Source organism: Megalobrama amblycephala, linkage group LG9, assembly GCF_018812025.1.
Source record: "Megalobrama amblycephala isolate DHTTF-2021 linkage group LG9, ASM1881202v1, whole genome shotgun sequence".
Lineage (NCBI taxonomy): Eukaryota > Metazoa > Chordata > Actinopteri > Cypriniformes > Xenocyprididae > Megalobrama > Megalobrama amblycephala.
Window position 1 is genome coordinate 26,089,110 of NC_063052.1, and position 27,924 is coordinate 26,117,033.

Below are 27,924 nucleotides of genomic sequence, written 5' to 3' on the forward strand. Positions count from 1 at the left end.
TCAATTTATAGCTTTAATTTAATCGATGTAGATCCACTGCTACTTCATCCAACACTCCGAGTGAGAAATCGCTTCAGACGATTCAGTGCGTGCAGAACTGAACAAAACATTCAAACAGATTTGCGAACCAATTTAGACAGTTTTGCCAACTTGTTTGATCAATTCTTGGAACAGAATCGACTCAAAAGAGCGGTTCACTTGTGAATGGGGCATCGTTCATGAAAAAAAAAAGACAGTGTGCTTGGAATAAACTACGCATTTCTTAACAGTATTGCATTAAAATAAAGTAACGAGAGGAACGACGCCCAACGTAGCGAAGTAAAAGTACAGATTTTTCATTACAAATGTACCCCAGTTAAAGTAAAAGTACCCACATTTAAATCTACTCTAAAAAGTAAAATTTTCCAAAAAACTACTCAAGTAAATGTAACAAAGTAAATGTACTTCGTTACTAACCAACTCTGCACATGATGCAGCCGAGTTCTCATTTGGGGCTCCAGATCGCATCGGGGAATGGACTAATGCTTTTCAACGCTGAGGACTCGGCTGGACTCCCTCATTCATGTGCTGTAGCCCAGCCAGAGTTTTTTTTTGTGGTGTAAATATAAATTAAAAATTTACACCAAATCAGCTTTGAAATATTTAAATCTGCATATTTGTGATAGATTTGTGACCACGGGCCGGGGTCCGGTCGGGCAAGTAAAATTCTCTTTCACTTGCCCCTTCAAAAAGTACACTTATACCGGACCAACTGACAAGCGTTAGTGTCGAGCCCTGACATGTTAAATCAGTGCTAAAATCCTGATTTATAATGACAAAATCATCATACATAACATATAAGATAAAGACATCTATTTTATTTGTTCTCTGACAGACCGCACATGCGCTGCTCCTCTCAGCCACTCACTGAATTGCAGACGCAGAGAGAGGTGAAAGCAAGCAAAATCTCGCGCTAGATCAGGTTAACAAGTGTATTCGTCACAACGGTTTTCTTGGAAGAAAGTCGCAAAAGGGGTCTGAAAAGACGCTAAGTTGGCAACACTGATGCAGCCTTCGGCAGGTCCCAGCCCGCCGCTGTTCAAAACGGCATTACGGCAATTTTGCACCGGCCGAAGGCAATTACCAAACTGGTTCCGTGTGTGTATCACACCAATGTACATGTTTATGCGACAGCAAATCAAAGTTATTAATTATAAAGGCTATATTCAATATAATAATAATAATAATAATAATAATTCCTTACATTTATATAGCGCTTTTCTTGGCACTCAAAGCGCTTTACATATTGAAGGGGGAATCTCCTCAACCACCACCAACATAAACTGGTAGTATTATTTTTCTTCAAAACTATCTAAAAAATTGAATGCCTGTAGGAATAAAATGTAATGCTTTTTAATGCCATTTAAGGCCTTAATTTTCGCAAAATCCATTTAATGACTTTTAATGCTTTTTAATGCCCAGTGGATACCCTGTTCCCTCATGGAATCTCTCTGTGGTCTTGCTGGGCCTACAGAGAGCTCCTTTTGAGCCACTGGAGTAAGTCGAGCTTAGGGCCCTCTCACTAAATTATTATTTTTAAAATTAAGATATTTTAAATGATTGAAAATAATTTATGATTATTTTAAATGTATGATGAAGTCTTATAGATATTTTTTTCTGAAATATGCTAAACCCATCAGTACAATTTTTATGAATTCTCATGGCATTTAGTATATGTTGATATTTGACTGCTGACTCATGTCTGGTGAAATAATTGCTTTGTCAAAAAGGGTCACAGGTTTGTTCTGATGAGGTCGTGGTCTGCAAGAACAAAACAATGATAAAATGTAAATACGCTTCAACTTTTACACTGATTGTGGTCAAAATGTTACGGAAAGTGGAAAACAGACAAGGTCCTACAGATGCTTATTTATTTTATGTATCTGTACATTCTAATGGAATGCAACGTAACATTCATGCTCTAGATTGTGTCTCTGGAGGAGCATATGAGCATAATATTTTACATATAAAGACAAGTACTAACACACACAAACACTCAGAGAAGTTCAACTCAGTCCTGAAATATGACAGTCTTGTACTGGATAAGTTGAATGTACACCAATGAAATCAAACGATCAGCGACCAACCCTGGAGCAGAAGTGTCAATTCATCTAGCAGAAATACTGGAGAATCTTAATTGTTCACTTTCAGCACAAACAGGTTGTTGGCAGTCAGGACAAACAGTCTCTCATTAGTAGCCCTGAATCCAAGTACGGGGTCATTGGTGTCCAGGTTGGCTACCTGTTGTTTGGCGACCTGCCCGACCTGCCGACCCTGTTTCCGGTTGAAGAGCACCGTGTCGACCGGCAAAGGCTGACGGTAAATGAAGACACGTCTCAGGCACTCACAAAGAGCTGCGTAGGAGAAGTTGGGGGCACAGGTCGCAAACTTTTTATCACGTTTTGAAGCCTGAACATAACCTAAACACAAGAAAAGATGAAAGGATTAAGATTTATAAGAAGAATTTATCTCAATGTCTAATTAGACATTATAAAAATGGTTGCCTCAGCTAGTAAAATCACTATCTGAAGGAAGTTTAAGAGTTTTAAAGTAATGTTTTGCATTATTAACAAACAACTGGTCTTACCGAGTGCATTAAAAGTAGAAATGTGCTCCCATATATTGTTGTCCTGGTTTGGACGGGGCTGCCAGAGCAGTGCATCGACATCGTGCCGTAAGCAGAAAGCGGGCATCTCAGAGGGGTCAATATGCACAGAGAAAAGGAACTGGTGGCTTCCAAGGCTCACCTGAAGGTCAAGAAAAGCATGTAAATCGCAATAATCTGTGTATCTTTAATATTCTGAAATATAATTACAATTAAATATAATTTATTCCTGTGATGGCATCATTACTTCAATGTCTTCAATGTCACATGATCCTTCAATAATCATTCTAATATGCTGCAATGTTGTAAACATTTGTGCTTAACTTTTTGAGGAAACTTTTTTTTTTTTATGATTCTTTGTTGAACACAAAGTTCAAAAGAACAGCTTTAATTTGTCTTTGTCTTTACAGTTCATTTTGATCCATTTAATGCATCCTTGCTGAACAAACCTTTTTTTAAAAATCCTATTGACCACAAACTTTTTAACGGTTATATGTAACGGTTATATATAAAATGGTTATATATTTAACGGTATATATATATATATATATATATATATATATATATATATATATATATATATATATATATATATATATATATATATATATAAACAAAATTCAGTTATGTTCCAATTAATTCTTTATATTTAGACTTTCTTAAGTTAGTCTAGATAATTTTTGCATTATTTATAGGCTATATTAATTTAAGTGATCTAATTCATTGTCTAAAGCATTTTCTGTCTATACTTTGTTGATAAAAAAAAAAATTCTCTGTTCGGTTGCCTCTTTAAGATTGTATCTTCTCAGTAGAGATGGATGCTGGCAAGCAGAATGGATATGAATGGATATTGAATTCTTTTGAGTCAATTTTTCATTGTACTGTCTATTATGCCATCACTCTAGCAGAAAATGAAATGAGAAAGAAAAAGATCTCCATACGTATTCTCATAAAAAGATCCAATTATGAGGCGCCCATCTGAAACGACAGCAGGATTGAACTGTCAAGAGTAAACAACAGCAATGGAAGATGGTGGCAGCTGTAAGTCAACCACCATTACCGTCACAGACATGATATAAAATGTCTCTCTATATGAATCACAACCGTTTTCATGTTGTACTGAAAATGATGAGCGTTACGACTTCAATTCTCAAGTGATGTTTTGTACCGCTGCTTTTACACTTGTCCTAAAATCCATTTGGTGAATGCTGGCTGCCAACATCTCCATAAAAATACCATTTTTGAAACCTAATCTTGCTCTGCTCACTATTCTAACTGCACATTAAATTCAAAGCAATATGTGACGGCCGCTATTCACAAGTGGTGACAGCTTCACATGCCTCTTAAAATTGACAACACTTTAATTCGCAACATAAAATGCTGCTAAATTACCTCTAGAAACCTGTCCCTACAGTTTTAGTCTGGAATTAGTTTAACTGTTGATATTTATCAATGTAGAAAGGGAATGAGTTGGATTGAAATCGTTGGATGTCAAAAGTATTAATTATTTGGTTTTGGCATGCAGAGATAAGGGCTGAAATGTCCTGTCCTGTGTTATGTCCTCATATTTCAAAATGGTATTCTAAACCAAAGTAAGCTGCCTTTAGCTCTACCTCATTCACAGAAAACTGCCTTCTAAGACAGCATCTTAACTGAAACATCATACTATATGTATGTGACTGATTTGAAACCCTCTAAGTAAGCAGTAATTCTGTGAAATGTGTGCCACACAAAGTAGCACTACTTCTTCCAAAGTTTTGGAAGATTTGATTTTACTTTGGACACTAATGTAGCAATTTCAGTTTAAAGAAATATTTCACCCCAAAGTGAAAATGATCCCATAATTTATGTACCCTCAAGCCATTCTAGGTGTATATGACTTTCTTCTTTCAGTTCAACACAATCAGAGTTATTCCCAGCTTTGTAATGGCATTGAATAGAGCCTGAGTTTTTGAAGCTTCAAAAAGCACATCCATCAATCCATCCATCATAAAACTAATCCATACGACTCCAGCGGCTTCGCGATGGGTTTTTGTTAGAAAAATATCCAAACATCCACTTTTAAATATGAATATTTTTCTTCCAAAAGCCCATTGCTTTGCTTTTGAAGGCATTTATTAACCCACTGGAGTTGTATGGATTACTTTTATGATGGCTGAATGTGCTTTTTGGAGCTTCAAAATCTCAGGTACTCTTCATTCAATGCCAGTACAAAGCTGGAAAGAGCCAGGATATTATTTAATATAACTCCGATTGTTCGGATGAAAGAAGAAAGTCATATACACCTAGGATGGCTTGAGGAAGGGTGGCTTCATTTTTGGGTGAACTATTACTTTAAGTTTTTACATTATATTTATACAATTTATAAATCATTTATAAATATTTAAATAATACAAATATATTAATATAAAAACGTTAAATAATAATTTTTCATAATATAATATTGTTGAAAAGCTTGGAGTCAGTAAATAACACTTATATTCAGTAAGGACCCATTAAATTGATCCAAACTGACGATAAAGACTTTTATAATGACTTTTTTTTTGGTATAATGCAAGTCAGCGGGAACTTGGACTATAAGAGTAAATAAAACACGACAGACAAATCCAAATTAAACCCTGCGGCTCGTGACGGCACATTGATGTCCTTAGACACGAAACGATCGGTTTGTACGAGAAACCGAACAGTATTTATATCATTTTTTACCTCTAATACACCACTATGTCCAACTGCATTCATCACTCGATTCGTGAGGTCTGATCGCGCTCTGACAACGGCAGTGATGTCTCGCGCATTTACTTCAATGAGTGCTAGACATTACTGCCGTTGTCAGAGCGCGATCAGACCTTACGAATCGAGAGATGATTGCAGTTGGACATAGTGGTGTATTAGAGGTAAAAAAATTATATAAATACTGTTCAGTTTCTCGTACAAACCGATCGTTTCGTGTCTTAGGACATCAATGTGCCGTCACGAGCCGCAGGGTTTAATTTGGATTTGTCTGTCGTGTTTTATTTACTCTTATAGTCCAAGTTCCCGCTGACTTGCATTATACCACTGACAGACGGCAGCGGTTGGAGTTAAAAATCATCATTTGTGTTCTAATGAAGAAACGAAGACACCTACATCTTGGATGCCCTGGGGGTAAGCAGATAAACATCAAATTTTCATTTTTGGGTGAACTATCCCTTTAATCAATAACCATGGAAAACAAACAAGGGCATAATTGAATACCTAGGCAAGGCTGGAAACAGGAATGAAACAAGAAATTGAATCCGAGAACACAGAAATATGATATATCAACCGAGAACTGAAATATACGTAATATAAATATATCTCAAAGACAAGCAAACCGAGGAAATATGCATTTATGTATCTTCATTGAGCATGTGCAAAACATCCTAAAATTGCTTTATTCAGGAAGGAAAAAGCAGCAAGAATTTGACCAAAAGTCTCTTCAAATCATAATGTTGCTGCCTACCTTTAGAAACAACTTTTGCAAAGAGAGCTTAAAAGTCACTTATGGTCTAGTTATCTACTGTCTCCACTCATTTGATAAAAAGTCACACACAAAGCCAACCACTCTAGCCACTGGAATTATGAGGAAATTCTGAAATGTTTCCCTGTATTATTTATAAGTGCAAATGTAACTGACCCCATGATGTACATGGGTCTGCTGTCAACAGCAGCCTTCAAAGAGAGCAGGAAGCCCGATAATGAAACGCATCTTAAAATAAAGGCCCTTAAAACCTCTGCTTCATTATGTTCAGAGTCACACTTGCTACTGTTTGGTCTCTCGGTGAGAGGTCGAAATGTTTATGGCTCTCCACAAATGGGCACCTGGCTGTGCCAGAACTGCTTCACAAGAACATCACACAGTCTCATGTTTAATTCATGAACACAGTGGTTGTGAAGAGCTCAACAATAAAGATTTTGTTTTTCCTGGCCTCTAGTTCAGATTTTTACTTGGCATGCCAATATTTACACTGACCCCACCATGAAAAAAACAAAAACAAAACAAAAAAAACCATGTCAGCCAGCTAATTTATAAATCTAAATAAGCTTTGTGCTTTGTTACTTCTGAAACAATGTCTCAACTTTAAAATTCTATCAATTTATTATGAAATTCGATCAATAAACATGCATGAACATCAGAAGGTATGTTGAAAGATACAGTACAGCTTACCAAAATCCAAGTAATCGCTCAATTAGCGTTTCAACCACTGAAAGACGTCAATAAAACAGCTTATAAACAATGTTGTGTAATGATATAATTGCCTCAGAAAAGTCAATCAATGTCCAAAAACTCATTAGGCAGCTAGAAAAATGAACTTAGGAGCATTTCGATAAAAATATGCACTAAATTGCATATTCATTGTATTAACCTGTTCTTCAATATTTAATGTATGCCTATGTTTGAATAAATCTCGTTTTTATCACAGCCACCATTTAAATGTTTATGTTTAAAAAAAAAAAAAAAAAAGAAGAGTAGCCATTGAAAATGAATAACATATCACTGAAAAAACCCTAAAATTTCAAAAATAAGATTTAAAAAAATAAATAAGTAAATAAATCAATAGGAATAGTTCACCCCAAAATTTTAATTATTATCATTCCAATTTTTTTTTCATCTGTGGAACACAAAAGAAGATATTTTGAAAGTCTCTGGAGTCCAAAACTACATCGGATTATACAGACCCTATTGTATTGAAAGAAAATTGTAAAACAAACAAACAAAAAAAAACAAAAACACTATTTAAAAAGTCATGCAGGTTTTTTTTAAAAATGATATTTTTTAAGTGATAGCTGAAGGGTTAATCATTAATTTACTACAGATCAAATCTTAACTCATCTCAAATATTAAAATAACCATCCATCCCTGCATCTCCAGCATTATTCTGTCTATGTTTAATGGAAAAGCTTATCTCAAATGGTGGTGAGGAGCTCTTGAGATACACATCATTCAGATATACAGTAAATGTCAAACCCTCTCCTTCGCTTGTTGCCATCATGGCTTGAGTTGAAAGATGAGTGTTTGTCTCAAAGGAGAGAGGTGTCACTCTTCAGGAACACAAAAAGAAATACAAGTTCTTTCAGGTCTGCTCCAGCACCCACTGAGGGACACAAACATACAATCTGAAATCTCTGAAGAGGTCGACATGGGAGCGGCTCTCCTCAGAACCTGGAGCTTTGCAATCTGAGAGCGAGTGCACTCAGAAAAGGTCAGTGTGTTTCGCTGCATCAATGTAAGTGATTTAGAAGTGAGAGGAAGAGAGGAAACGGGAGGAGGGGGGTCTACAGGGAATTTTATTCTATGGCAAAAGAAAAAAACATTTTGAAAGCCTTTACAAAATGTACAGACAAAAGTGAAATGTAGGATAAGAAGACCTAAGTTGAGTTAAAATACAAAGGCAGGAGACAATGATTATAATGATTATTATTATTATATTAATAACACTTATATTTTATAATTAATTCATAATTATTATAATAATAATAATAATAATAGTTGAGTAAAATGCTTTGGATAAAAGTGTCTGCCAAATTAATATACGTAAATGCCTAACAATCAGTTGCCCTGTGTATTATAAAGGATTAGTTGACTTTGAAATGAAAATTAGCCCAAGCTTTACTCACCTTCAAGCCATCCTAGGTGTATATGACTTTCTTCTTTCTGATGAACACAATCGCAGAAATATTAATAAAGATCCTGATGCATCCGAGCTTTATAATTGCAGTGACAGGAATCAATGAGTATGAGCTGAAGAAAGTGCTTCCATCCACATCCATCCATCATAAATATGTGCTCCACACGGCTCCGGGGGGTTAACCCATTTTGAGCGTGAGTTTAAAATATTCTAACTGTCCCCCCAGAGTGAGTTTTTTTAAGGCGACCGTTATTTTAGAACGTTTGCCTTTAATGTTTCCATAGCGACGCGTCATGCGTGTCACGAGCACTGAACGCAGCCACAATAACACTGTATGACAGATGGATCGCTATTATTTTGTTTTTCCTTGTTTATTTAAAATATTCACAAACTTGCTTACCATGTCATCAACTATCTGATATTCCGATCCTCAAATATGTGTAAGTGAGTGCGTTTTGTCGTTTAAAAACCTTTATAAATTATCTTTATCTTGATCTATAATGCGAGATGGGCGCCGCCATCTTAGTTTGCGCTGCAGTTCACAGAGTCCTATCAGTCGGATTTACAGCAGGTGAATTCATCAGTTTCTCCCGAAATATATGCAAGTAAGTGGCTGGTGAACTGGAAGAATAATAGAGTAAACTTTGTAGTTACTTATGTGTGTCTGATATGAATAAATGTTGGAAAATTGTATTTGAATGGATTGTTATTGCTCCTTCCACTGATGTCTGACATCAGTGTGTATTTTATAAACTCTAAATATATTGTTTTAATAGTGCTTATGCATATTGAAACCTTAAAAGAAATGTTATGTGGCTGAAATCACTGCATAGTTGTGATATATGACAAGAGCTGCGCGCGTCCGTCTCGCAGCCAGAGCGCGAAAACACAGTTTGAATCTGGCAGTTATGTGACGTCGCTGAACGTTCGAAATCCCATATGTGGGACCGTACGCCCAGGGGCACAGAAATAAAAATCCCATATGTGGGACCGTACCGCTCAAAGGGTTAATAAAGGCCTTCTGAATCTAAGTGATGCGTTTGTGTAAAAAAAAATATCCATATTTAACAAGTTATGAAGTCAAATAGAGCTTCCGCACCAGCCACCTTCCGTATTCAACGTACGCAGAGAGTGTAAAACTCTTGCAGTTCACAAAGCTTACGCTATGTCCTACGCCTCCCTATTCAACTTACGGAAAAAGTGTAACTGATGTGACGCCAGTTTACACTTTCTTCATAACTTCAATACAGAAGGCGGCTCATGCAGAAGCTACATATTTTACTTCATAACTTGTTTAAGTATGGATATTTATTTACACAAATGCATCGCTTCGCTTCAGAAGGCATTTATTAACCCCCCGGAGCCATGTGGAGCACATATTTATGATGGATGGATGTGGATGGAAGCACTTTCTTCAGCTCATACTCATTGATCCCTACCATTATAAAGCTCGGATGCGTCAGGACATTTATTAATATTTCTGCGAATATGTTCATCAGGAAGAAGAAAGTCATATACACCTAGGATGGCTTGAGGGTGAGTAAAGATTGGGCTAATTTTCATTTCAAAGTGAACTAACTAATCAAGTGGATTTGCAACTATTTATTGGTCTAAGATTAATATTCACCAGAAATGTTAAACCTACTTTAAATGGAATACAGGAGATGCACATATAACAAAGCAGGGCTGGACTAGCCATCAGGAGCATTCCCAGGAGAATTCCCAATGGCATGGTAGACTGAATTGCCCTGCTACCCTGTTTTCTTTTCTTTTTTTTTTCTTCCCAACCCTGTATGACTTTTTTTCTTTTGCAGAACATAAGATATTTTGAAGAATGTTGATAACCATGTAACTGTTTTCATTACCATTGACTTCCATTGCATGAAAAAACAGAAGTATTTTTTTTTCCCCACAGAAGATGTCGTACAGGTTTGAAACTATGAAAGAGAGTAAATGAAGACAGAATTTTGATTTTTGGACGAACTATCCCTTTAATGCCCATTTTAATGGCTGCAATAAACGGTCTGTAAATAGATTTTAAAACCAATTTAGACGCAGCTTCTGAAAAAAAAAGGTAATTGTAGCATAAAATATTGCGTAATAATTTCTATGTTGAATTAAATACAATATTTCTATCTAAAGCTACTTTTTGTAATGTCTATTTGATGCTTTTCTCATTTAACACAATAATGACTTTTTTTTTGGAGGGGGGGGGGGTTCTCAGCCAAACTTGATGATGTGCCATTGATTTGTGATTAATCAATCAAATGTATATAATTAATGTATTTAAATCCATGTATGTTCATTTAAATTATGCAAAATACAGTTAATTTTGGATCCAGCATCCATGTTTCTCAAAATAATTTATGCTGTAAATTCTTATACTGTTATTTTATGTAATAAAGACTAAAGAACTCCTGTGTTTCAAAAGCTATCATTTACTAACTATTCATAATCAGGTGTAATTAGGCTTTCATTCTGTCTTAATCATATACTAAACAACTAGAGTGACTTAACTTGATTATTACAGCTGTACCTAGAATAAAAATATTATGTGTGGAGTTTAGAAGGGAAAATTATTTCTTGTGATTAAATGAGATTTCTGGCATGAAAGACCTATTGAAATCTACAAGCCGTCATAATATTACTGACTTTGCTTTCAGCCACTTCACTTTTGAATGACTGATCCCTTGATTACATGTCAAAGAGACAGTTAGCGCTAGATTGTGCCAAACCATCAAGTGCAGAAATGTTTCTTGCAGCACAAGATGCCAGGAGAGGAAAATCAATAATGCGCTTTTGTACGCACACTCGTAAAGCACAGCTTATTTCATCTCAACATGACAGCACAGATCATGAGCCTCTTATGGGAACTTAAACAAAATAACAGCTCCGTTAGGTCAGTAGCAATTTAAACATTGATATGAAAGCAATGAAATCTTTAAGATCACACCAGATTAATTGTTTTTTTACTGCCACAATTTTCTAAAATCAATTTTCTTGAAATCGGCCATCACTAAATAAGTCGTTATTTTGTTTTTTTGACCAAAAATATTCTCGTCGCTTTATAATATTAATATTGAAATACTGTACTCGCATGAACTGACTTAAATATGTTTTTAGTACATTAATGGATCTTGAGAGAGGAAGTGTCATTGCTCCCTATGCTGGCCTCACGGAGCCTTCGGATTTCGACAAAAATATCTTAATTTGCATTCCGAATATTATCGAAGGTCTTACGGGTGTGGAACGGCATGAGGGTGAGTAATTAATGACATTATTTTCATGTTTGGGTGAACTAACCCTTTAAAGGCTTTATTGAGCAAAAGAACTCCAATCCCATGAAGCACTGCAAACAAATAATTAAAAAAAAACAATGGAAAAAAATAAAACATATATACAAATATTTAAGTGACTCGATTAGGTCATTTGCATTGCTTTATGGGAGTGAGCAAGCTGTGTTTTGCTTGTCACGACTCTGATTAGTGGAATTTTCTGTACAGCATCATGGGTAATGTAGTTTTTCCACCACACAATTCACCTGTTAAACATGATTATTTTAAAAATAAGTTGAACTCAACCTCTGAACCCACAGTAGGTCTGTCTTTAAAAGTGTGTAAGTTATCATTAAAAATCACCTACAAATTTCACCTATGGAGAAAATGAATGGAAGTTTTACGTCTAGAACCAGACTGTTGCACTCTATTGAATTTCTATGGCCTTACCACATGGGTGGGCTTCAGAGTGGCACCATCAAAGCGCATCAGTGTAGAGCTGTCCTCCGGAAACATGTCACAGTCTTCCAGTTCCTGGGCATTGCAAGGGGGCTTGTCCTTCTCTGGGTTTGGATTCTAGTGAAATCAGAAACAAATACTAACATTTTGGAAACTTTTTCCAATGCCTATATGATTTATTTTTGCTACTTTTCAAATATCTTATGCAGAAATTTTATTGTCATTAAATCCTAAAGGGGTCATGATATGGGAAATCATATTTGCCTTGATCGTTTGACATATAAGAGGTCTTTGTACCAATAAATAGAACGTATTATAATCATTGACGCCATCTACACTGGATACAGATATGCGTTCAATTACTCCACGCACTTGAGTCTGTTGACAACAGGCTCATCAAATGGAAGAGTGAAAGAACGTTCGCTTTGTTTATGCTGTATCCATTAGCGAATCATAACACTGCTGTTTACTGACAAGCCTTAAAGGAGCCGCCCCTTAAAAAAATGTTCATTTCAGACAGAGGATCAGAATTAAGACTGAAAAAAAAAAAAAAAACCTTTATTAACATTATGGGCCCTATAATACACCCGGCACAATGCAACGCAAGGCGCAGCGCAAGTGTGTTTGCTAGTTTGCGTCCGGCGCCGTTCGCGTTTTCCCGTTCAGCGCCACGTCCTTAAATTAGTAAATGCATTTGCGCCAGTTAGTGCACCCATGGGTGTGCTGGTCTAAAAAAGAGGTGTGTTCAGGCGCATTGCTATTTTAAGGAACTGAAAATAGACTGCGCCATAGACCAACTCAAACCTGGTCTAAAGTCTAAAGTCAATGGCGCAATATTTTTTTGTTAGAGCGCGTTGGTAGAAACTGCGCCTCTGTGCGCGTCCACAGTGCACGTTGACTTTGCTTATTACACACAGGGATGCGCATCACACAAACATGCTTTAACTTTGCGCACGAGCAGATCGGTTTCTTCGCTTGAAAAGCGTTCAGCTTTTCCGCCAACAAATTCCACCACGTAAATAGCAATCCGCCATGGCGCGAGCGCATCTCGCTCTTAAAGGGAACGGGAGATGACACTCTGATTGGTTTATTGAACGTTACGCCCATTACTCATTAAGAGAATAGGGACAACCCATTTCAAAAATGCGGCCCGGCGCACGGACCGTTTTTCCGTCGTTAAAATAGCAAAAGTGGATTTGGACACGCCCTGAGTGCACCTGCGCCGTGCGCTTTACACTTTGCATTTAGATCGTTAAAATAGGGCCCTATAAGTGAACCTCAAGGAACATATAAAAATAATAAATCCATGTCATGTCCTCTTTAAACGAAGAAAATCCAGCATAAACTATGAATATTTGCACAATATTATTAAACATTTATAGATATGATAAATCTAAACAGGAGGTGAAATAAACAAATTATTTTAATATTTATTGTGTGAAAATTATTTATATAAATCTTCCAAAAATGAACATCCATGGTCCCACAGCTGTGGCGTCATTCCCACCAAACTGAGCAATTTTGCCCCAATAAAGTTTTTAAAAGTTAGTGAAAGAAACTGACCAGGTCCTCAGCAGTGAGATATGAGAGTTTCTGTTGGAGCTGCGATTTTTGTTCATCATTCATTAGATACTCTCCTCTCCGGTCCCCCAGAACCACCTCAGACCAGAGCGGGCCGTCACTTCGCTTCTGTAGACTGATCTCCAAACTGTACACACAAAAACTCCAAATGATTCCTGATAAACATGATTGAACATCTTTTCATAGGGCATCAAGAAAAAAAATAAAGGAGCAAAATGAAACTTCATCTTCATTACTGCTGGATGAAGTTTAAATGATTTCCTATTACACAGATGACTGAATAAAAACACACGGTGTTGATAGTTCTGCCATTCATAAAGGACTTAATCAAAATTCATTCTGTTTTTCCCTTTGAACTCTGTGTACAAGTACTATTAAGAATGGAATATTTCCAATCTATTCAATTGCATCTGTTAAAAACAATTCCTTTCATATATTCCATTATATTGTATATGCCTCATAAACAAAGGCCGCTTTGGGTTCTCATTCAAATGCAAATGACTGTTACATTGACTGTAAAAACAACAGACAGAGAAAACATGTATAAACACTCAAAACAAACCCCAGACGGAGTCCGACTCACACACTCAAGAGCACAAGAGGGGCCATCAGGGGCCTCTTATTAAAATCAAGGATTTAGAAACATAGACGAGAGGACAGAGAACAATGCGGAGGGAGGGGCTGTTTGCATCTCCGGAGGAGGTGGTGAGTGAGCGAGACGTGAGATTATGTTTATTAGAAAGAGGAAGGGACAGCGGATGAAGGGACGGATGTAGAAATTCAAATCAGATGAACAACTAACGCTCTAATCATGTTTTTGAGAAATGACTAGTTCGTAAAACCTTTCGAATCTTGATGCATGTGATGAATGTGTACAGAGGCACAGTGACAACTCACACCTCTCATAAACATAAAACAATGTGGGCGGTTGTTCTCCATATGCGTTGCTTCAGCTCAACATTTGCCAAAATCCTCTTGTGCATATCCACAATATATTTAGCCTTTATCAAGACATAATGTAGAACTTCATAAGTATTAGTAATGTTTTTGGCCACATGAGAAAACTGTTATTCAAAGAAAATTCTGCCATCATTTATTAACCCTCATTTCATTCCGAACATTTTCTTTCTTCAGTGGAAGACAAAGGAAGATGTTTAGCAGAATGTCCAGGCTGCTCTTCTCCATATAGTGACCAAGTACTGTCCAGCTTCAAATAAGGACATAAAAGTAGTCCACATGACATTAAGAAAATTATCCAGCCGGGTCAGTAGTTCAGTTTTATTTGCCCTGTCAACTAGTCTCCATCACAAAAGAATGTGGTTTTTAGTTTTTTTAAGGTTTTCATTTATAGCAATGTATTTTTTACATTATGAATTGCAGGGACAAATTAAGAATTCGTTTCCACTACTTTTTTAACTAATTTGTAACAAATCAATACAGCGTGGTTTTGATTTAAAGGGATAGTTAACCCAAAAATTAAAATTTTATGTTTATCTGCTTACCCTCAGCGCATCCAAGATATAGGTTACTTTTATTCTTCAGTAGAACACAAATGATGATTTTTAACTCCAACCGTTGCCGTCTGTCAGTCAAATAATGGGAGTCAGAGCCTTTTTCCACTACATTCTTAATCCTACCCAATACCTAAACCTAACAATTAACTATAATAAGCAGTAAATTAAGAGTTTATTGAGGGAAAAGTCATAGTTAATCGTTTATATATGTGTTCCCTATACTGAAATGTTACCAAAATAATGTAATGTAATGTTAACCCATAAAGCTAATTAGTTTTTTTTAAGTTTGATAATTAATCTGCTATGTCATGTTTATGACAGGTTATGAAGTTTTGCTAATGTCAAGTTGTCATGACAAAGACACTGACAGGTTATGATGTGTTGGTTTATGTCAAGTTGTCGTAACAAAGACATCTCAAACAATGTCATCTTTGCATTAAAAATTACATAATTGAGTGAATGACATTTAATGACAGTTGTCATAAACATGCATAAAACCACCTTCATATTCATGACACGTGTCATGTCAAGATTATGAACATTATGCACACCTCTTCAAGTAAAGTGTTAACCACTGTACTTACGCGATTAGACATGCTGCTTGACGAACTTGAAGATCCATTTTGAGGGTTATATTAGCTGTGTGAACTGTGTTTATGCTGTTCAAGGCAAGCGCGAGCTTCGTGGGTGGAGAGCACGAGAATTAAAGGGGCCGCAACCTATATATCGGTGCATAGTTAATGATGCCCCAAAATAGGCAGTTAAAAAAATTTATTGAAAAAAATCTATGGGGTATTTTGAGCTGAAACTTTACAGACACATTCAGGGAACACCTTAGACTTATATTACATCTTTTAAAAAGCCATTCTAGGGCACCTTTAATATAAAAAAACTGTTCTATTGCGCTTCTGATTTGGCAGTGAAATTCGCCGATTTTGGGTGCGTAAGATGTGAAGGATTCAATGCTCCAGTTAGTATTTTCACCCCATAATGGCGGCCGCGCTACCGGAGCGCCATCTAATGACTGTTGCCTAAAAAGTATCAGAGTGTCGCCTCTTGGGTTCTACAGTAGGTATGGAAAGTATTCAGACCCCCTTAAATTTTTCACTCTTTGTTATATTGCATCCATTTGCTAAAATCATTTAAGTTCATTTTTTTTCCTCATTAATGTACACACAAGCACCCCATATTGACAGAAAAACACAGAATTGTTGACATTTTTGCAGATTTATTAAAAAAGAAAAACTGAAATATCACATGGTCCTAAGTATTCAGACCCTTTGCTCAGTATTTAGTAGAAGCACCCTTTTGATCTAATACAGCCATGAGTCTTTTTGGGAAAGATGCAACAAGTTTTTCACACCTGGATTTGGGGATCCTCTGCCATTCCTCCTTGCAGATCTGTCAGGTTGGATGGTAAACGTTGGTGGACAGCCATTTTTAGGTCTCTCCAGAGATGCTCAATTGGGTTTAAGTCAGGGCTCTGGCTGGGCCATTCAAGAACAGTCACGGAGTTGTTGTGAAGCCACTCCTTCGTTATTTTAGCTGTGTGCTTAGGGTCATTGTCTTGTTGGAAGGTAAACCTTTGGCCCAGTCTGAGGTCCTGAGCACTCTGGAGAAGGTTTTCATCACAGGATATCCCTGTACTTGGCTGCATTCATCTTTCCCTCGATTGCAACCAGTCATCCTGCTGAAAAACACCCCCACAGCATGATGCTGCCACCACCATGCTTCACTGTTGGGACTGTATTGGACAGGTGATGAGCAGTGCCTGGTTTTCTCCACACATACTGCTTAGAATTAAGGCCAAAAAGTTCTATCTTGGTCTCATCAGACCAGAGAATCTTATTTCTCACCATCTTAGCAAACTCCATGTGGGCTTTCATGTGTCTTGCACTGAGGAGAGGCTTCCGTCGGGCCACTCTGCCATAAAGCCCCGACTGGTGGAGGGCTGCAGTGATGGTTGACTTTCTACAACTTTCTCCCATCTCCCGACTGCATCTCTGGAGCTCAGCCACAGTGATCTTTGGGTTCTTCTTTACCTCTCTCACCAAGGCTTCGTCTCCCCCGATAGCTCAATTTGGCCGGAGGGCCAGCTCTAGGAAGGGTTCTGGTCGTCCCAAACATCTTCCATTTAAGGATTATGGAGGCCACTGTGCTCTTAGGAACCTTAAGTGCAGCAGAAATGTTTTGGTAACCTTAGCCAGATCTGTGCCTTGCCACAATTCTGTCTCTGAGCTCTTCAGGCAGTTCCTTTGACCTCATGATTCTCATTTGCTCTGACATGCACTGTGAGCTATAAGGTCTTATATAGACAGGTGTGTGGCTTTCCTAATCAAGTCCGAATCAGTATAATCAAACACAGCTGGACTCAAATGAAGGTGTAGAACCATCTCAAGGATGATCAGAAGAAATGGACAGCACCTGAGTTAAATATATGAGTGTCACAGCAAAGGGTCTGAATACTTAGGACCATGTGATATTTTAGTTTTTCTTTTTTAATAAATCTGCAAAAATGTCAACAATTCTGTGTTTTTCTGTCAATATGGGGTGCTGTGTGTACATTAATGAGGGAAAAAAATGAACTTAAATGATTTTAGCAAATGGCTGCAATATAACAAAGAGTGAAAAAATTAGGGTGGTCTGAATACTTTCCATACCCACTGTATACTCTTTGTTGACCTGGAAATTATAACAGTCAGTGGAAGAAAATGGAGGAAGTCAAAAATCAGCCACAGAATCAAGAGCACCCGTGGCCAACAGTTCATCTGATGATGAAGATTTTTTCTATTCTTTGAAACAGACAACACATGAAGCCAGCAAAGAGTTGGATGGATATCTGGCCTGTGTTTCAGACACCAGTGTTTCAGGCACTGCAGGATTGATTTTTAGCCCCAAAAGAGCTAGGCTTGACACTCACAATTTTGAAAATCAGCTTCTGCTTAAGTTAAATCCGAGGTTTTGCAACTTTGAGTAGCATATTGCATACTGGCTTTAGGTAGTAGTCTTATAGTTTGATAATTAAATACAATTAAACACAAACCGTTCTAAAGGAGGATAAAACTTTGTATGTAGTTCATTCACTTCATGTTTTTAGAGATTAAAAGCTTAAACAAGAATCTCTAGTTTTCATTCTTGCGGTTACTTTAACTTTTTTAATACTCAAGTAAAATTTTAATGTAGTACTTTTTTACTTTTCCTCAAGTATGATTCTGGCCAGATACTTTTACTTTTAATTGAGTAAAATGTTCACTCAGTACTTGTACTTTCACTTGAGTAACATTTTTGAGTACTTTTTACACCTCTGTTTAAATATGTTTTTAGTACATTAAAGGCAGGGTAGGTAAGAAATTTTGTTCCAAATTTGTTTAAACTTTCTATATATATATATATATATATACATGCATAATTAAAATGTAAGAACTCTGATAAAAAGAGTATAAAAATCGAGTGACTCTAGACCGTTTAATCTGTATTAAACACAGCTCATTATTTCCATCCGGGACGAAACATAGGATTGGCTTAGGCGGCTGTCACTCTCTCGCAACCATGGCAACCACCCTTTTGCCACACATGACCTGCCCACTTGCGCGCGCACGTTTGATTTGGGGAATTCAAGAGGCATGGATCCTAGGAATAACAAAACAATGGCAGAGAAACAGCAAGCAAAATTCACAGTACCGGCCTATGCAGTTAGTGAAGGCAAACCAGGCAAAAAAGGAAGACAGTAACAGTACAAGAAAAGGCAATGAACAAAAAGTCTTTGGATAAACAAAGAAATAAAACGCGAGTTAATATCGGCGTGGCTCTCCAGCGATGGCGAGAACTGAGGGAACTCAAGGGGCTGAAAAGTGACTCCTTGATGGCTTTATTTCTGCTGGACAGGTAAATCTTTCTTTTTGTATTTTGATCATACATATTTTTTTGTTTATTTTTTCATGAAGCATGTGTCATTAGCACACGTAGCTGCGTAATATAGCTAACATAACATTACTTAGCGAGCCGTAGTAGAGACGATAAATAAACTATAGGCCTAGCACAAGATGATAGCTATAGTGTTGAATTGTGCATAATTTTGCTTTAGATAACTAAATACATGTTTAACAGATAGTAGGCCTAACGTTACTCCGCATCTAGGAACTTTTCTTAGAACTATATTTACCCTCTGTCTAACTCTTTTACCATGTTCACCTGTAAGTTTACCTGCACGTTTTTTTCGCCTTTGTTTTGTTTTTATATTCTCTACCTATGTTTACTGATGTCTTTATCTTGTATCTGTGTGTGTCGTACACACTTTGTTGTATGTGTGTGTTATTATTTTGTGTCTGCAATGCAGTTGTGAGTTGATATTTGAGTGTATGTTACTCTGTTTATCTGTAGAACAACGTATATGTTATGAATCTTACATGAAATTCATCTTCATCACAGTGTAAATGATGGTAATGGAAAAACGTGTATCATGCAACCTGTTTTTAGCTTTGCCTTATAGATAACTAACTCGTTAGCGAATTAAATTATGTTTATCTTCATAATTATAAAGTTATTTTTATTACATGTGATTCTGACATGATGTCACTACATGCACTGTGCTCCTTCCTCTCTGCTCGTCTCAGGTAAATAATGCGTCTTCCAGCTCAGTGGTCGGAGTCGCACGTTCATGCGTTTTGGGGGCGTGGCTTTGGAAGGAGCCCAGAAGGGAGGGGGTGGAGTGAATGGAAATAATGAGCTGTCGTGAGAGGTCTACAGACACTCGATTTTTATACTTTCTTTTTCAGAGTACTTACATTTTAAATATGTATTGATATATAAATAAAGTTTAAACAAATTTTGAAAAAAAAGTTTTTTATACATTTTTTACCTACCCTGCCTTTAATGGATCTTGAGAGAGGAAATGCCATTGCTGGCTATGCAGGCCTCACTGAGCCATCGGATTTAATCAAAAATTTCTTAATTTGTGTTCCAAAGATTAACGAACGTCTTACGGGTGTGGAAAGGCATGAGGGTGAGTAATAAATTACATTATTTTTATTTTTGGGTGAACTAACCCTTTAACTAAAACAAGGGAACAAATTAATAAAATTTGCCGACGGTTTAATTAAAACAAGGGAACAAACTAATTAACGTGATATTAACTAATTAACCACAATATAACTAAAACAAGGCAACTAATTAATAAAACATGGTCACAAATGAATAAATCGTGGGAACTAATTCAAAATTTGTGGCAAAAATTTCTCACACTGTAACTTATATTAAGTGTTCTTAAAACATTAGATTTTTTTTTGCTTTCTGATACTTCCAAGACAATCACCTTTAAGCCATTTTTTCAATTTCGACAAAAGCTCATCTGTTCAGTCAGCTATGTAACATGAAAGCTACGACTAAGAGTTATTTCAGTCTAAAGTTATTCCTGTCTGTTCATCATGCAACATTTTTGTATGGCTTTAGATTTAGATGGCTTGGATTTCAGCACATGATTCATAACGTCTACTTTTTGGACTTTCACACAATATTATGTTTGTCCAGGCTTGGTAAAGGGTGATTCATGAAAAACGTTGGGAACAACATAAGGGTGAGTAAATAAAAACAGAATTTTCAATTTTGCGTAAAATAAATCAGTAAACTCAATTTGTTGCTCCAACTTCCTTTTTACCTCTTGTCATCTTGAATGGTCCAAGTGCTGGCCTCAGGATCTACAGGAGCGAACAGTTGCCCGTCCAGCAGCGGTGCATAATCTCCTACTCTGACACGTAGACAATCAACGGTGAGCTTGAATCGGATGTCATCTTTGGTGGTGCCTTCAGGTAAACGCACACAAACGGTCACATCCTCTTCCGTTTGCTGCCAGAAATAGATGGGATCTGTGATAGAAACAATAGAAGAAGTGACACCTGATACGAAGCAGATGTTTACGGATGAATGCATAATTAAATTACACCGATATCTGGTAGACCTTCACATAATAATTTTTTTGCTGAAATAGGTAAGAAACACTACAGGCAAAGTATATCTTGAAAACAACTCTGAGTGATAAAATAATGAGACTAAGCTGTATTTCGTTATGCAGCCTTGTCTGTTCAATTCCATTGTCTATTCCTTCCATAACATCATTCAACCTATGTGAGTAACACAAAGTATGATGAGTTCTGTGGCTTCTAGGTCACTGAGACACTACAGCAAAAGGTGACAAATTAAACCTGTATATGTATGAAAACCGGTGTAAATGTGTGCCTTTATTTAGCAATGGAAATCAGAAATACAGTACATGTGCCCTTACTGAAATTAATTTGTTGAGAAAATTAAGCCTTTTCTACATGCTGTTGAGTTCTTATGGTGTAATGACTGTATAGGAACACAATCTTAAATAAATAATAAAGAACATAAGAAGTCATCTTTGGATCAGATTTGGATTCTGTAAGAGTAGGTCAAATGAGGTGGTGAAGCCTAATAGTTAAAGCTCAAACCCCCATCATGGACCTCAGGTTGCTCCCGAGAGGACTGTAGTAATTGTGTACCAAAGGTCACTTCAGATAAAAGTATGAGCTAATTGACAAATTAGTAATTAGACAGACTGGACAACCAAATCGGTTCTAGACAATTACATGCTTTCCCAGAGTTATAGCTATAAGCAGAAGCTACAGGAGTCAAACACACCTGTGCACACAAACTGAAAGGTTGATTAGATCTGTTTGGTTATTATGGCAGTCATGTTTTGAGTTTAATCATTCATGTCTGAGTTTCTTTGTTAATCTTCTTGGTTAATTAGTTCTGTCACCCTCTGTCCCCTGCTTGTTTGTCACCATGGTTTCTGATTGATTTGAGTATTCTGTTCAGGTGTGTCTTGTTAATTTGCTTCTTTTGTTTTCCAAGTATATAAGCCCTCAGTTTTAGTTTGCTCTTTGTCCAGTATTAGCCTTGCTTAAGCTGTTTAATTCTGGTAGTTTCTTCTGTTTATGGATTGAAATAAAACTTCAGTGGATCTGAAGTCCTACTTCCAGCAAGTTTTTCTACTATTCATGTGTTTCAGGCACGTGACTTTTTTTGCTACGGCCGCATAGCGTCTCCTTGGTGATCGGAAAGATGTCACACACTAAAATAGCACTCCTCACCACAGACGAGAAGCAGCGGTATTTAAAGAAAATAGATACTTTAGGATTAGACTCTTATTTACTATCAAGCAAACTGCTGACTTCACTAAAGTCTAGTAAAATCTTGCAGAATTTTACGTTTGCTGACATTTACATCTATCTCATACATCGGCGAAGCTCAGAAACCCTACGATAGCATTACTGAGGATGCTCGGCGTTTGTGGGGATATTGTAAAATGTTAAATCCATTTCTTTGTGATCAGCCCACAGCACAGAAGATATATGGCATGTTGCAATTTGATCCTACGAATGGCGGCCGCACCACTGTGTGACGTCACATGAAACCCATGAATACAGTGTGGTTTTTTTAAGGTTTATTATAAGGTTTTAACCAGTAGGTAGGAGCAATTTAGGAGGTGTGTTCTTAGAGGAATATGGCAAACCTTTGTGTCAATATATATATAGTACAATACAGTTCAAAAGTTTGGGTCAGTAAGTGTTTTTTTTTTTTTTTTTTAAGAAAGAAATGAATACTTTAATTTCGCAAGGAAGCATTGAATTGATCAAAACTGACAGTAAAGACATTAATAATGCTACAAAAGATTCATTTCAAATAAATGCTCTTCTTTTAGGCTTTCTATTCATCAAAGAATCCTGAAAAAATATATATCACGGTTTCCACAAAAATATTACGCAGCACAACCGTTTTCAACATGGATAATAAAGGTTCCTTGAGCAGCATATCAGCATATTAGAATGATTTCTGAAGGATCATTTGACACAAATGGCTGCTGAAATTTCAGCTTTGCCATCACAGGAATAATTTCTATGTTAAAATGTATTAAAATAGTTATTTTAAGTAATAATTAAACTTCACAATATTAAACAGGGTTCCCACTCTTTTTCAGCGATCATTTTCCAGGACTTTTCCAGGACATTTTCAATTTTACCACAATGGGAATAAAAGTCTGGAATCACGTACTAAAGTAGCCTAATATATTGCTCTCTAAGTCTGTAAAAGTCATAGCTACAGTTTATTGCCATGACTCAACTATAAAATCAGTTTTTAATGTGACACTAATTGACACTTTATCTCACAATTCTGACTTTTTCTCACAAGTATTGCGAGATTACATCTCACAATTCTAAGAAAAGAATTAAGAATTGCAAGACAAACTCCAGAAAAATGTCAGAATTGCATGATATAAAACTTTTTTTTTTTAAATTCTTAAAAACAAATTAATCATACATTATGACAAATTGTTCTCATTGGAACTATTTTAATGTTTTGTTTTACTATTTGAAAATAAAAATATTAGTCAAAGACAAAGTCAGTGAACAACAAAGAAATCCAGAACACATAATAAAATATGTGGCGGGTCTATTAGTCTGCATTTACACTTAATGCACACATCTATTTTTTGGCAGTAGGTTTTGGAAGATCATAATGTCTGCAAGACGGACTTTTCAGGATAAGAGATGGACTAAAAATGAACTCCCTCACCTTACTGCCAGATGAATTCGTTTTGAAGATAAATTCTTCAAACAGTGGTACAAGAGTCCTTCAAGTGGTGCAGGTCCTTCAAGAGTCACTCTCAATCTGTCCGTCTATAAAGCCTATAAAAATTGTATTTCACTACAATTCAGTATGTGATTCTTAAATGTTTTTTTTTTTTTTTTTTAAGGATTCTTTAGCTAACCTAAGTCTCTGAGATCCTGACACCTTGCACTTCTGGAGACTCCAGGTAGGTTTCAGTTCTGGAAAATGGTGGCGCTGGAGACTAAAGGGTTCCTGATGGTTTTGCATTTAATTCTTTACCTTAATTCTTAATTCTTTTGCAGTTAACATGTTTTTTCTTCTCCACCTGTTTTTGTCTGACCCAATGAGCATTTTGCTGTCAATTGGTCATGCCTTAACTGCAATTCCTAGTATTGCATTAGCATTGCATCCTTCTCATGGGCATTTATTTATTTTTGACCTTTCAATCGGAGTTAAATCTCTTTTTGGCTCATTTTATCTGTAAATGAAAACATACCTAATAATTCTGCACACCTGATAAACACCTAATAGGCCAGTGATAAACTCTTTGTTCTCGACTAAAGAAAAATCCAAGAACTTTAAAAAAAAATAATTTTCCAGGACAACAACAACAAGATTTTCCACACTGTAAAAAATGACCGTGATTTTAACAGTAAAAGACTGTAAAAATGCTACGGTGAAAAACTGTCAATTGGTTTACAAAAAGTTTCCGTACTATATACGGTGAATAACTGTAATAGATCTAACGGTACATTTAATGTAATTTGATGGTAAAATACCGTTAAATTCACAGTTTTTGGAAGTGAAAAATAACAATTCATTGTAAAATGTACAGTGAAAAAACGTAAATTGACATTCCCACAATTCCCTGCGTGACACTTCACATTTGATATATTTTCGTTGAAATAACTGTTTCTTCTTAGTTTTTCTCATTTTTTCTAATCAGTTATGTACATTAGGGTTTTATGTTACATCTAATGTTGGTAAATTAATGTTTATTGCATTTTTTAAATTTCATGCATGTTACCATGATGGTGTTTAGTGTGTGTGTGAATGACACTGTGTGCACCTTCTATATATTAGTGTTGTCCTCCTCAGCTTGCGGAAAAGCGGCTTGTGATGAACTTTGATTCATCATGTGACTCTTATCACCACTGTGTTTGGTGACTGTCAGTGTATTATAAAGGTACAAAACAGATATTAGTATTTCATTAGGTTGGTAAATTAATATTATATCAGTTAATGAAATACGTTATTTTACCGTAAATTTAACAGAATTTTTTTTTACGTTGCTACTGTATTTTTTACGGTAAAGTTCTGGCAACCACAGCTGCCGGTTTTTTACCGTAAATTTTACTGGGATTTTTTTTACAGTGCAGGACATTTTACATTTTCTCTAATTTTCCATGTGTTTTCCAGGACTGGAAAATTTGTCATCAATTTTCCAGGTTTTCCAGGACGGGTGGGAACCAATGATGCGCGGGTTGATCCAAAATGAGCGGGTGCCTGCGGTCACCCGCGGTTACGAGTCATCCAAAAATATTTTTAATGATATTCGGGTCGCGGTCGGTCGGGTCGTTTGAAATAAAGATGCCAATTAAACCTTTGTAATTTTCAGTTTTACTTACTAAAGGTTTCAGTTTTACTTTCATGGGTATTTGTGAACATTTATTTATGGATATTGTAGCCTCAGTCTTTGGCTTAGCCTACCTGTTTTTGTTCGTCTAAAATGCGTTAATAAATAGGCTACTTAATTAACATATTCTATCACTGCATTTTGTGTTTGTGAGAGCTTCAATTGGGCATTCACGTGGCGAAATAGCCTAAGCCTGCTAATACAAGTGGGAAATCCTTATTTACCATTTGAATGTTGAGCGTTATTAACTTTTGAATAAATGCTGACGCGGGACAAAATGCCCGATTTCCCAACACGTTGAACTGAGCAATGCCATTGTACCATTTTAATAGGCTACTTTTAAACGCATATAGCTCAGTAATGTCAGTTTTATGTATTTTCTGAGAGGGGGCGGGATTTTTGTTGGGAAAGTCGGGGGAGAGACGCACACTTCGATTAGACTGGATAAACACATGCAGCATCTTAATTGTTAAGAAAATGAAACGAAATAAATGAATAAATCAAGCCTTTATTACATAACACTAGGCTATATCATACAACATTCAGAAAAAGAACAGTTTGCGCTCCTAAGGGCTTTCACACTTTTCCAAAAGAGGGCCTTCTCTCAGTTGACCTGCTGATTAATTCTTCAAGCAGGGTCGAAACATAAACATCGCATTCATCAATAATATGCATCTAGACAGCTGAAATGGAAAATGATGGGCCGCCTCAAGAACTGCCTGCTCTCGCCGCTGCACCTCTGAGCGCACCACGTCAGGTCCTGAAACATTTCTCTCCTCCACAGGCTGGATTAATGGATATTATTGGCCAGGGAGGCTGATGGGGGGCGTATGGGAGGGGGCGTCTATGGCCTAATGACGCTACAATGAGCATTTACTACTTTTAAAAAAAATGCGGGTCAGGAAGCGGGGTCGGGTACAATATTTTCCTTTTTTTTTTGCGGTCCGAGTTGCGGGCGGGTTAGTTGAAAACGTCGGTCGGGTGCGGGTTGTTTATACATTGACCCGCGCATCACTGGTGGGAACCCTGATTAAAGGTTAAGTTAAATTTTTAGTAGTTACATTTTTAAACATTAATTACTCACCCTCATGTCGTTCCAAACCCGCAAGACCTTCGTTCATCTTTGGAACACAAATTAAGACATTTTTGATGAAATCGAAGATTTTTTTTTTTCATTTCCCATAGAAAGCAATAAAATTACCACATTCAAGGTCTAGAGAAGTAGTAAAGACATCGTTAAAATAGTCAACGTGACTACAGTGGTTCAACCTTAATGTTACGAGAATACTTTTTGTGCACAAAAACAAAACAAAAATAACTTTATTTAACAATTTGAGCTGTTGTCATACGCAGCTGATGTAGTGAACGCAGTGGCAGGCTTCCGTGTTCTACATCCGAACGCCGACTCGTTATTGGCAGACCCCTGCATCAGCATCACACACATGCGCTGTACTGCTCACGTGTATAGCGTCGGCCAATACTGAGCCGGCGTTCTAACGTAAACATGGAAGCCTGCACTGCTTTTACTACATCAAGTGCATATGACAACAGTTCAAATTGTTAAAGTTATTTTTGTTTTGTTTTTGAGCACAAAATGTATTCTCGCCACTTCATAACTTTAAAGTTGAACCACTGTAGTCATGTTGACTATTTTAACGATGTCTTTACTACTTTTCTGGACCTTGAATGTATAATTTCATTGCTTTCTATGGGAGATAAAAAAAAAAAAATTCTCAGATTTTTAAAAAAAAATATCTTAATTTGTGTTCTGAAGATGAATGAAGGTCTTGCGGGTTTGGAACGAAATGAGGGTGAGTACTCAACAAAAGAAATTTCATTTTTGGGTGAACACTCTTTAAGTTGTTCTTATTGTATTTTTGATCAAAAACGCAGCCTTGGTGAGCATTAAAGAGTCTTCTTTCAAAAACATTTAAAAAAAAAAAAAAAATGTTAAATGGTTCTATACAAAACCAATATATTATAGGTGCCTACAGTTTGCATCCTCATTGTATTTACACTTCAAGAACCTCACAGATGTTACAAAACAAAGGGTGAATTCATTAACAATTTGTATTAGAGTTAAAGGTGCCCTAGAATTAAATATTGAATTTATACTGGCATAGTTGAATAACAAGAGTTCAGTACATGGAAATGACATACACTTTCAAACTCCATTGTTTCCTCCTTCTTATATAAATCTCATTTGTTTAAAAGACCTCCGAAGAACAGGTGAATCTCAACATAACACCGAATGTTACGTAAAAGTCGGGGTGTACGCCCCCAATATTTGCATATGCCAGAAGGGCAGAACGTCTGGATGTGCACAGCTGAATCATCAGACTAGGTAAGCAAGCAAGAATAGCGAAAAATGGCAGATGGAGCAATAATAACTGACATGATCCATGATAACATGATATTTTTAGTGATATTTGTGAATTGTCTTTCTAAATGTTTCGTTAGCATGTTGCTAATGTACTGTTAAATGAGGTTAAAGTTACCATCGTTTATTACTGTATTCACGGAGACAAGAGAGCCGTCG

General features: G+C 36.5%; 1 protein-coding gene across 2 annotated transcripts in view; it reads right to left on the reverse strand.

Annotated features, from left to right (window-relative positions):
* Nucleotides 1–1,893: 1,893 nt before the first annotated feature.
* The window catches only part of nudcd1 (NudC domain containing 1), a 37,894-nt gene continuing 11,863 nt past the window's right edge, over nucleotides 1,894–27,924 (reverse strand). For both annotated transcript variants that reach the window (XM_048202416.1, XM_048202415.1), the window contains exons 6-10: nucleotides 20,775–20,982; nucleotides 13,590–13,734; nucleotides 12,018–12,143; nucleotides 2,627–2,786; nucleotides 1,894–2,459 (exon numbers count right to left, since the gene is read on the reverse strand). In XM_048202416.1, coding sequence (XP_048058373.1) covers nucleotides 2,173–2,459; nucleotides 2,627–2,786; nucleotides 12,018–12,143; nucleotides 13,590–13,734; nucleotides 20,775–20,982 — 926 coding nt within the window. In that variant the 3' untranslated portion in view covers nucleotides 1,894–2,172. The remainder of the gene's footprint in view (nucleotides 2,460–2,626; nucleotides 2,787–12,017; nucleotides 12,144–13,589; nucleotides 13,735–20,774; nucleotides 20,983–27,924) is intronic.